Genomic DNA, 12,439 nt, shown 5'->3' with positions numbered 1-12,439 from the left:
TTGCATGCACCTTAGGGCTGTTTCATATCTGGGCACCTGAATACCTCAGCAACGAGGTTATAGATATATGAAAGCAAGAACCCTGGGGGCTGTGTTTCGGGAATTCTTTTGCAATGAGCGTGCATAGACGAAGAAGGATCCTGGCCTACTTTTGCTGTCAGGGGAGAGTTGAGAGACAGCATCCTGGCTGACCTGGCAAACAGGACTATATTTGCAAAGGTGTTTTCAGAGCCAGGACAGCAGCTTCTGAGGGAGAAGCAGGCTAAGGAAGCGTGAGAGAAGTGAGAAGAATGTGGAGAAAAGGCAAATAAGCCCACAGACTCCATCGGTCTGGATTGGTGTTATGGCTTAGCTAGCGTAGACCTTGAATTTGTATCTCCTGGAAGTTAAACTCCTTGTTCCTTCACTGATTCACAGACCCAAAAAGATGTTTTTAGTATTTACAATGAGATCACTTATTCATCTGGAGCGCGTTCAGTGGCTCAACAAATACTTATTGAGGGTCTTCAAAGGAAACCTAGATTCTGTTGCTGTCTTTGAAGACGTCTGAGCTCCACTGTGGAATCAGACAGGCAAATCAATATTGTAATGTGGTAAGATAGGTACTGATAAGGGGACACCTACAAAATGGCAAGGAGGGCAGGGGAGATGGAGCTGACTGCCTGGGGGGACAGGAAAGACGATGTGAGCAGGCAGTGTTTGAGTCGGGACTTGAAGGCTGCTTACAAGGCAGGCAAGTTGAAGAGCATGGGTGGCTGAGGGGTGTTCTTTGAGGGGAGTGGGGCATAAATGCACTGTATAGGGTCATATGGAAGAAGGATTGATAACTAAGCACCTAACGTATGCCCAGCACCGTTGCAGACACTGTGAAGGAATAGGAAGCATAGTGGGATATTTACACCTCTCGCATTACCCTCAACAAGCTTGCAATCAAGCAAGTAATGGAGACGCCCATAGGATCAAAGCGCTGTAAGTCAAGGCAGATGAGACGAGCCCTATCCGGGTGACTCTGTCTCTCATATCCATAGGGTACCTTTCTGTCTGTGAAGCTCTTTCGTAGACACTGTCACTTTATGAGAGCATTACATTCTTCATTCCTATGAAACCAGACTTTCCCCAGTATATAACTTACAAACATAAATTACCCTTCATACCCATAAGGGTGGCTATTATCAAAAACCCAGAAAATCACAAGTGTTGGTGAGAATGTGGAGAAATTGGAACACTTGCACGCTGTTGACGGGAATGTAAGACGGTGCAGCCCCTATGGAAAACAGGATAATGGTTCCTCAAAAGATTAAACATAGAATTATTGTATGATCCAGCAAGCCCACCTCCGAGTATACAGCCAAAAGAACTGAAAGCCGAGTCCTGAAGAGATACTTGTACACCACATTCAAAGCAGCAATATTCATAATAGCCAAGAGGGGGAAGCAACCCAAGTGTCCATCAACAGATGAATGAATAAACAAAAATGTGGTATAGACACACAATGGAATATTATTCAGCCTTAAAGAGGAAGGAGATTCTGACAGATGCTATAACATGGATGAACCTTGAGGACCTTATGCTAAACGAGATAAGCCGGTCATGCAAGACAAATACTGTATGATTGCACTCATATCAGGTATCTAGAAGAGTCAAGTTCATAGACACAGAAAGTAGAATGGTGGTCACTAGGGACTAAGGGTGGGGGCAGGGTGGGGAGTTGTGGTTTAATGAGTACAGAGTTTCAGTTTTGCAAGATAAGAAAGTTCTAGAATCTGTTGTGCAACAATGTGAACGTACTTAACGCTACTGAAGGGTACACTTAAAAATGGTGATGATGGAGAGTCTTAAATTATGTGCATGTTACCACACAATTTTTTAAAAATTACAGTCCTTAAAGAGGGAGGGTGTAAATATTTGGGGATTCTCTTGTGCAGTAGAAAAACAGAGCTCAGTCTTTTGGGAACAGCTAGAAGGTGGTGACCGCTCCTGACCTCATTGGGCAGAACGCAGAGGACACCCCTACTGGTTGTGAGCTCCCGGCTCCGCACTCCCTGCACCGTTCTCATGGCTCCCTTGAAGTACGTCGTTGGCTCAGCGGGAGAGCAGGCGATCCATCTAAAACCGCACAGTGTCGGGGGGAAAACGCTGCCGTCTGAAGCGTGCACGTGCAGCAGCCTGGCAGTAGAGTTGACTGTATATGTGAGGAGAGGCTGCCAAGAAAAGGGTGAGTGTCGCAAAGAACCAGAAATGACAGGCCGTCGTCTCATGCTGTCATATATATATTTTTTTAGTGCCAGGAAAAAAGTGATTCCACCAATTGATTCCCTTTGTGGGAGCTATGGGAGCTGACGTTTTTCTTTGCATTTAACCTAAGTCACTCTCATTCAAAACATGGCCCCATCTTTGTCCTATCCTGGGCCACTTGGTCAATACTTGTCTAGTGAATGAATGAATGGAAGGTTGTGATACGAGTGACTTAAGTTACTCACACGGTTTCATTCCTCATCTCTGTGACTGCACCTACTCGGTCCCTACAGCAAGAATTCTAAGCAGCCAACATCTGATCCTTGAGTCTGTTCTTGTAGCTTATCTCACATACAAGAAATGTAACATGATGAGGATATTCTAGTAAAGTCTACTGGTCAACAGGACCAAACAGCTCAGGCCAGCAGCAGAAAACATGATGCAAACATAGTTCCTATTGACTAGAGTTGTCCAAAGCACTCCGAAGCCAGCTAGACACTCACAGCAGGATAAACTTGGATCAAAAGTTATGTGAGGAACCAGGAATAGATACATAGTCACACCAGTCTGACTACTCTTCTTTTTATAGGAGACCAGAGTAAAGATATGTAAATAATGTAATTTTTTTTTTTTTCCCTCAATTTACAAAATCAAATCTTCTGCACTTCTCTCAGGATTGTTAGAAACTGGGCACAATGTCTGACACGAATCTCTCTCCAGGGTTAACCACAGAGATTATCTAGTTAACTATGGTGGCCCCCAGCAAGGGCTGTGTGCCAGGTACAGATGAATTTTAATGAGTGTAAGCCCTGCCCTGCAGGAGGCTCCCAGTCCCTATGGATGGGACAACGTAAACTAGAAAAATTGGGGGTGAAGGCAGAATGGGAGCCTGAGGTTGGTTCTGGAGATTTGCCTACCCTGCCCACCCTCCCTCCCCACCTGCTTCTGGGCGCCAGGAAACGGCAGGGAGAGGCGGGATGCAAGTGGCTACATGCCCAGGGAGATAGGGGCCCCTCCGGGTATGCTCCCTGGCGCTGATCTAAGCAGACTTGGCACCAGAAGGACCTGACTGGCTGCTTGGGCACCAGCAGTGGGCCCTAAAGTGGCAAATCCGGCTTTGTGCCCCCTCTCCCCCCAGGCAGGGGGCCCCGGAAGCCTGACCGAGGGCAGCTGGACGTGTGTCTATGCTGCAGTGTGACAACTCCCCAGCACTGCGGCCCATCAAGTCTCAAGGTTTGGGGGTTCATGATCTGTGTTAATTAGCTCCACAGAGAATAAAATCATTCTGCATTCTTTAAAAGAAACTTCTGAGCAGTAAAAATGACACAAAAACATTCTTTATTGAAAGTATTTGCTTGAAAAAGAATGTTTTGTGAAAATGATTCACTCCTGTTCCTAATCAGTAAAACTATACTTAAATATATCTGGAACCTCATAAAGCCAGTTTTGAGGTGATGTGGTCTTCGCCCGTTTAGCCTACACTTTCCAACACGCATCACCCTCTTCCGTTCACCTGTCTCAGGGGGCAGTTCCACCACCTCCCAGAAGACCCACGAAAACCCAGCAATTGTCGCTGCCTGGTAGTTAATAGTGTAACACTTACACAGCAGTGATTCTCCACCGGGGACGATGTGACCTCCCTGGGGACACTTGGCAATATCTGGAGACATTTTTAGTTGTCACCCTTGGGTGGAGGTTTATGGGAGGGGACGGAGTGCTGCTGGTATCTAGTGGGTAGAGACCAGAAATGCAGCTAAACATCCTACAATACACAGGACAGACCCTTCACAACAACGAATTATCTAAAATGTCAGTAAGTGCCGAGATTGAGAAACGCTGTTTACATAGAGTTTACTAAGTGCCCATACTCTTCTAAGTGTCAATTCTTTAACCCAACACTAGAAGAGAGGGACTATTGTCATCCCCGTTTTGCAGATGAGGAAACTGAGGCTCAGCGAAATGAAGTGCCTTGCCCAAGATCACACAGCTAGTAAGTGCTAAGTTAATATCAGAATCAGGTCACTTGGCTGCAGAGGCTATGCTGACACCTGACTCCACATGGCCTCCCTTTCCCGGATCCAGGCAGTGACGAAGTCCCTCAGAGCCAACCCCTTATATCCTTTGGCTCCGTCTACATCACTCTGTCCCATTCAGGCCCCGATCCTCTCCGCCCTGGGCCATGCAGTGGCCCCCCTGCTTCCAGCTCCACAGCACTCTAGTTTACCTCCCTCAGTCTCCCACTGCTGACAAGAGTGACCTCAAAAACCCAGATCTGATCATGCCTCTAGCCCCTGCTTGAAACCCTTCAACAGGTCCCCGTCACCTACAAGGTAAAGCCCAAACTTGTCAGGATGGAGTCTGAGCTCTAGTAAGGAGCCCTCCCATGTTGTTGGTGGGAATGTAAATTGGTGCAGCCACTACGAGAACAGTATGGAGGGTCCTTAAAAACTAAAAATAGAACTACCATATGGTCCTGCAACCCCACTCCTGGGCATATATCTGGAGAAAACCATAATTCAAAAAGACACATGCACCCCAATGTTCACTGCAGCACTATTTACAATAGCCAAAACATGAAAGCAACCTAAATGTCCATCGACAGATGAATGGATAAAGAAGATGTGGTATCTATATACACTGGAATACTACTCAGCCATAAAAAAAGAACAAAATAATGCCATTTGCAGCAACATGGATGGACCTAGAGATTATCATACTAAGTGAAGTAAGCCAGACAGAGAAAGACAAATATATGATATGACTTATATGTGGAATTTTTAAAAAAAGATACAAATGAACTTATTTACAAAACAGAAATAGACCCACAGACATAGCAAATAAACTTATGGTTACCAAAGGGGAAAGGAAGGGGGGTGGGATAAATTAGGAGTTTGGGATTAACATATACACACTACTGCAAGTAAAATAGATAACCAACAAGGGCCTACTATATAGCACAGGGAACTATATTCAATATCTTGTAATAACCTGTAACAGAAAAGAATCTGAAAAAAAAGAAAAAAAAAATATATATATAACTGAATCACTGTGTTATATACCTGAAACTAACACAACATTGTAGATCAATTTTACTTCAATAAACAAATAATTTTAAAAAAAGAATAATCACTCTCCAGGCCTTCTCCTGCTTCCCAAATTCCTTGCACATCGTTAAAAATGGCATGCTGTTCCCATGTCTCTGCCTGTACTCTGCCTGCAATACCTACTCCCACCTTGCTTATCTGGCAAACATCAATTGACCCTTCAAGAATCAATCCCAGTGTCACCTCCTCCAGGAAGCCTTCCTGGAGCACTCCAGACTTCCAAGTAGAACTGACCACTCCCTTCTTTGTGCCTTTGCCAATTACTCCCATAGCTTTTATTTTTAAAAATACATTACCATTTTTCTTTGCTTTCAAGTCGGTCCCTCAAGGGCAGAGACCTTGTACTATTTTACTTACCTCTGAAGTCTAGCCAAGTAACTGAGCAGTCACTCAGCAAATATCAAATGAACCAAAGATGAAATATCTTGTATGGTTTGAATTCTTTCAAGATGGGGTGAGGGTGAATCACTATCTGCAAAGAGAGTCTATTCCACTGGACACTGTCATTTTTAGGAAGTTCTTATATGCAGCAGCAGTCAGTTTCTGCATTGCCTTGACCCAAGCGTTTGGTCATATGCCCAGGAATACCATGGGCTGCTGCTGACCGCTAAGATAGTTCTCATTACCCTCCTTCCCCAGGCTGAACACCTCCAGCTTCTCTCCTCTTCCTAACAGACATCGTTTCAAGATTCCTTGTAGTCTTACAGTATGTACTTAATTACTATGCAAACCTAAATCACAATGGACTTAAGCTGGACACATTTGCAAAACATACACAGATTCCTGAGATGCTGCTTAAAATGTACTTCAGGGCTTCCCTGGTGGCGCAGTGGTTGAGAATCTGCCTGCCAATGCAGGGCACACGGGTTCGAGCCCTGGTCCGGGAAGACCCCACATGCCGCGGAGCAACTGGGCCCGTGAGCCACAATTACTGAGCCTGCGCGTCTGGAGCCTGTGCTCCGCAACAAGAGAGGCCCGCGCACCGCGATGAAGAGTGGCCCCCACTTGCCGCAATTAGAGAAAGCCCTCGCACAGAAACGAAGACCCAACACAGCCAAAAATAAATAAATAAATAAACCCAAAGTTTAAAAAAAAAAAAAAAAAAATGTACTTCAAATCAAAGGTCTCAAGTTCAAGGGCCCGAGGGCCCGGGCAGGTAAGATCCATGACTGAAGTCGGCAGGAGGTGCTCAACCAGAGGCAGGAAGGGCTGTGGATGGACAGAGACTGCCTGTCCCATCCACACACCTCTGGAATTGCTGCCACTCAGGAACGGAGGCCTGGCGTCGCCAGATCTTTGGATCTTCTGAGAAAAGCTAGAAATTTGCATTTTCATAGAAGTTTTTAGATCCCTGTAACTAATTTTTTTTAAATTGACAACAATGTGTATGCCAAAGCAACCACATTTGGGGGCCAGCTCTGGCTGTCAGCTGCTTGTTTGTGGCCTTGGCTTTAAATAAAGAATTGCTCAAGTGATTCCTAAATTTAAGTTTTTGTATTTAGGGTTGAAAATGTGCACAGATACACTGAGTGGTGGACACATTAAGGGCAGAATTTAAATTTGAAATTAAGCTAGAACACTAGGGTTAAAAATAACTTCAAGGCATAAATCACTAAAGAGGGTGAGGGAAAGGAGAAAAACAGGGACCTTCCTAACCAGCATCCAAAGGCGAGCTAGGCACAGACTCAATTACCTGTCACCAAACCCATCTCCAGCAAGGCCTGGAACAAGCTTCGGTGCTTGGCTTTCAGCTCCTTCTCCCAGAGGAGGGCTCTGCACATCGAGGGCCGCCCGTACCTGAGCTTCAGGTCCAGGTAGGAATTCCGGAGGTCGCCTACAGGAAAGGGAAGTACAGGATACTATTAGAGGGAAGCCTTGCCTCTCTAACTCCCTTCCTCCACGGGGAACTAGAAATAAGAGGTCAGACTTAGCGTTACTGGATGTTGGTTTGGGTGCATCAGGGATTTGAAATTGGCTACGATGCCTCTGCCTCGAGGTCACAAATTCAAAGCCAAGTCCAAGGGAAATGTGCCAAAGTTGCTGATAGCTGTTGAATAATTCCACAGAATGAGCAGCTGGCCTCCGACTGGTCCCCAGGAGGACAATATCTAGGCCATTTTGTTGGCAGTGTGAGTTGAGGAGCAAAGCACAGGGACCCCCAGGGAGGCAAGGCAGTAGAAGATGTTAGGAGAATCTTCCCAATGCCACCAAACAGATCAGCATGCAAGACCGGCCTTCTGACTCTGGGTATCTCTCCTGAAATTACATCAGCTATCAAAATCAGTTTCTTTCCTGTTTGGGGTATTACTATTCCTATATATCTTCCCTTCTTCTGACAGCATCATATTTTCTGGATGATTCAGCGGTGAGAGCAGCAGCTGGGAGACTAGTATAGCCTATTCTTAAATTAAATTGCAGAAGTGCTGCCTTTCTACACTTACCTATCACCGTCTCTAATCACTTCCTATGACCATTTTATGTGAACCCTATCAGAATGGGGTATGTTCAACATGTATCCATTCCTCCATGGCCTGAAATGGGAAGCTCGGCTCTGGAGATGTTGAGATTATTTAGGCAGGACTGAAATACTCAATTTACTTTTGCTGATGGCAAAGGCCCCACAGGAATTTCTCTTCCAGAAAGAACATATGTGACTAACTCTAGTGCCACCGTATCATGCAAGAAGAGCTATAGCCAGAGAAATTTGTAAGTGCTGGAACATTGGAAGACAAGACGGGATGAGTTTTATAACAGATACACACTCTGTATGAATGAAAGGATGTCTGCAAATATGGGCAGGCACGGAAGCAGTCTATTTGAAATTCATTCCTTCTGTTGAAAAGTTACCGATGTCTTCCAGAATGAGTCAATTTCAAAGATTTAAAAAATAAAACCCAGCCCCAAACAACAAAGCCATTGTTCAACATTTCTGAAGGCTAATATTCAGATATTAATGGTCCAAGACAAAAGTGCACTGACGGGGAAACATTTCTAATGATTAATTTATTTTCCAATTCATTTTTATTTTCTTAGACTGGCCTAAGATCCCATTATGGATGGGAATAATGTAATTTGAGGCTCAAAACACTCTCATTTATATTCTTAAACTAAATTACAGCTAGTTGAAGCTATGAGGCAGCTTTGGGTTCTTGCTGGCTGTTGGTCTTGGTGGGATCTAGGTGGAAGGCACACTATCATTTGCATCCATCTGGGGAGGTCATACTTGCCCCCATTGGTCAAGTCACATATGTTCTATTTCAACCCCCTTATGAAAGAAGCCAAGCGTGTTGCTACAAATGCCTGGAGCTAAAAATCGCTCTCCTGAAGTTCAATACTTACATGCTTCTTGTCTCCTGTCCCCCTGCTGTACTGTGGATGTGTACACAGATACTATTTCTTGAACCTCTGCACATCTTTCATAATATAACTTGATATGTTCAGCAAGTTGCTTCTCAAGTAGGGGATTGAAAATCTACAAGAGGGCAAGAAAACAGAATGAACAACAATTGTCATCAAACACCCATGGGTACCCATGAGGCTACGTTCAGGTGGATTTCCTTCTCCCATTGATAGCAACAGGTGGCTTGCTTGTACACAGATCATCTGCTTTGGATTCTCAAAGGAAGGGTGTTACTAGTAATTCAAGGACACGCCAGCTCTGACTGCTTCCCTCTAGCTTCTTTTTGTGGCATCTTCTCCTCTGCAGAGCTTCTTAAGTGTCAGGATTTCCCAGAGACCAGGCCTTCATCCTCTTCCCTTCCCCGCCGCTATGTGCTATCCCCAGAAAATGACATTCATCTCCCCTGAGTTCCCAAAGGACCCCAAGTCTACCAGTGCTGCGCCTGTGGCCTGGAAGCCTCCTCTCCTTTTCTTCTGTTTAGAAGGTTCCTACTCAACCTCCAAGAGCCAGATCCAAGGTCACCCCTTCACGGCAGCCTCCCTAACAGCCTACCGCACCCTCGTACATGTACCGATGCAGAGGACCGCACCTCGGCACTGCCAGACACAGTGCTCACATCTTCATTAAAGCATGTACCCCATTCTTTCATGACTTATCTGTTTAAGACCCAGGCCAGGAGCTCCTCAAGATCAGAGACCTTATCTCAACTCAGTGGTTTTCAAAATACGGGTTATGACCCATTGGAGGGTTGTGAAATTATTTCAGTGGTTTGTAACCAGCAGTGATTTTGTTTTTTATAGAGCAGAACACAGAATATCAGAGTACACTGAACATAGCAAGAATCTGTATCGTTAGTAAAATTCTTATTTCAGTTTTGTGTTTTATATATATATATGTATATATTATGTGTGTATGTATGTATGTATATGTGTATTATATATGCTTATGTATGTACTGCTCATGCTATTAAATAGAGTTCTTATTGTGGACCACCTTCAAAAAAAAGTTTGAAAGCCACCACCTTAATTCATCTTGGACGCCTCAGCATCTTGCACAGAGCCTGGCACATAGTAGGTGCTTAATAAGTATTGGCTGCACACATGAATAAAAGAATTTCATTTTTTTCCTCTTATAGAGGTATCTCAACAGGGGCTCTAAGATGACCTATGGGTGATAAGGTGCCCCATTTTTCCGAATTGACTTTGCCTAGTGACCCCTGCTTTTCCCAGAACAAATCCCACAAGGTCACAGGAATGAAAGAATGTTCCTTTTTTAGGTATCCGGTGATCTCCTTACCAAGGCACAAAAAGCAATCAGGGTGAATGTTCCCTCGTGGGGCAGCCCCCCCTCTAATACCCACCAGCCCTGCTGGAGCTGGCCTGGAGACTCGGACGATTCCATTCCATTTGTGGGTGGGTTTTGGACTTGAGAATTCAATGCTGACTACAAAGCCCTCTATGATCTCCACCACCGCAGCCCACCCACCCAGTGTGAGCCAAAGGCTCATGTTTCTGGAGCGAGCAGTAAGCAGAACCAAGAGTCCTATTTGCTGGACTGTCTCCTCTCTGATACTTTAAATAATAGCATATAAAAGAAGCTTTACCAAATAACTAAGACTCTCTCCTTTCATTAGCTTAATCACTGGATAGGCAAGAGCCTGATAAAAATCGACTCTATAATTAAGCTACTAGTTATAAAAACAGAGGAAGTAAATGGTTTCCATTTTATGAGTACTAAATGAACCAAACGTTAACAAAAATCTATTATCACGTTTGCAGGGTGGAAGGGGAAGCCTCAATATTAATTATGTTTGGTGACAGAGCCGATGCGAGGTCCGGCTCAGATAAATCTTTTGTTTACACTGGACTGGTTCCACAGCCCTGAGCCACACGCCCATTACCCATAAGCATTCGAAAACTCCTTGGTCCCCTGGGCTCACCTGTGCAGGGTGCAGAGCATGGAGGCGATAGTACTTCAGGGGTCCAAAAAACCCTTCAATGCCAGCCACATACCTGCTCCCTCCAATAATGAAGTACCCAGCAGTGTCATTATAATGGAAATCCTCTCGGAAGCTAGAGAAGAACAAAGGATTAAGAGAGTTCTGGGTTTGAACAGATTTTTTTTTTTTAAAGACTCTTTCTCCTTGACTTAAAACTCCAAATTTCTGCAAACCCTTCACTCTAGTTCTAGAAGATGAGACCATGGTGGGGTCAGGCAGACTTGGGCTAGGATCCCAACCCTGCTATTTACCAGCTGTGTGACTTTGGACCAGTTGCTTAACCTCTCTGAGACTGAGTCTTCTCATTAGTAAAATGATAATTCCTCTCTTACTGGATTAATAAGAGGATTAAGTAAAGACGTACAGCATCTAGCAGCACCTGGCCCACCGTAAGTACCTTTTTTTCCTTTTTATTTATTTTTTATTTGACTTTTTATCTTATATTGGAGTATAGTTGATTAACAATGTTGTGTTAGTTTCAGGTATACAACAAAGTGATTCAGTTATACATATACATGTATCTATTCTTTTTCAAATTCTTTTCCTGGTTATCACAGAATATTGAGCAGAGGTCCCTGTGCTATATAGTAGGTCCTTGTTGGTTATCCATTTTAAAGATAGCAGTGTGTACATGTCAATCCCAAACTCCCTAACTACCTCCCTACCCTTCCCCTCTGGTAATCCTAAGTTCCACCATAAGTACTTAATACATGCTGCCTATTGATATTGGTGAAATTGTTTAGCATCATTGGAATTATTTGGAATTGCTGATCTTAATTGGAAGTATTTTGCTCTAAAAGGAAAAAAAGAAAACTTGTTGAGTAGATAGAAGGTGGATGTGGAGGAAAATAAAAACATACCCTATTAGATAAGAACTGAGGTCAAATTCAGAGTTAGGAGAAGGAGGCCACAGCAAGGTCAAAGGGCTTGGCCAAAGATAAGTGGTCAGCACAGGTGATTTGTTGGAAGTCCACTTTGTCCTGAAAGACTTAAAGGATCAGGAAGGAAAATGGAGGGAAAAAATGGGTCAGCATGAATAAAATGCACAAAGTTGTTCCTGGCAGCATTATTTACATCCACCAAAGACTGAAAAAGTTTAGGTGTCTGTCAGTGAGGACTGGTACCCACATCCATCCAATGGGCCCTGGACATCTACACAGCTTAAAAAGGGACAAAGGGCTCTGTGTACTGACCTGGAATAATCTCTAAAATACATTGTTCAGTGAAAAAATAAAAATGAAAGAGCAGAACAATAAATATATTTTTATCCAAGAAAGAGGAGAATGGATTTTTTTTTTTGTATTTGCATTAAAAAAAACTCTGGAGGTATATATAAGAAACTAATAAAAGTCTTTCCACATGGCATGGGGGTTAGGGGATGGAGTGGATGGAGACAGAGCTGGAAGCAAGACATCTAACTGTAGACCTTTTCACATTGTTTTGATTTTTATACGATGTGAATTTATTACCTATTTAGAAAGTAAAATAGGAATGCGTGGACAAAGTGCCATCAGAGCATATGTGAACAGCAAGGAGGGATCAAGATCGGCATCAAGTGAGAAGCCAGGCAAAGACAAAAAGAGCCAGGGAACACCGAGGGCAGATGGCAGCAGAAGGGAAGAACACAGCATGTCAGGCAGGCCGCCAGGAGCCCGGCAGCCTCAAGAGCGATGGGCCAGGGTGACACGGACGGGACAGAGC

The 12,439-nt window shown here is 44.1% G+C and overlaps 1 protein-coding gene across 2 annotated transcripts in view; it reads right to left on the bottom strand.

Moving 5' to 3' along the window:
• Positions 1 to 12,439, bottom strand: part of SEL1L3 (SEL1L family member 3) — a 99,027-nt gene that overhangs the window by 52,417 nt on the left and 34,171 nt on the right. For both annotated transcript variants that reach the window (XM_059924161.1, XM_059924163.1), the window contains 3 exons: positions 10,679 to 10,811; positions 8,679 to 8,811; positions 7,033 to 7,173 (listed from right to left, as the gene is read on the bottom strand). In XM_059924161.1, the coding sequence (XP_059780144.1) occupies positions 7,033 to 7,173; positions 8,679 to 8,811; positions 10,679 to 10,811 (407 nt within the window). The remainder of the gene's footprint in view (positions 1 to 7,032; positions 7,174 to 8,678; positions 8,812 to 10,678; positions 10,812 to 12,439) is intronic.

The sequence above is a fragment of the Balaenoptera ricei genome, chromosome 5 (genome assembly GCF_028023285.1).
Source record: "Balaenoptera ricei isolate mBalRic1 chromosome 5, mBalRic1.hap2, whole genome shotgun sequence".
In the NCBI taxonomy this organism is placed as follows: Eukaryota; Metazoa; Chordata; class Mammalia; order Artiodactyla; family Balaenopteridae; genus Balaenoptera; species Balaenoptera ricei.
This window is presented reverse-complemented; position numbering and strand designations above follow the sequence as displayed.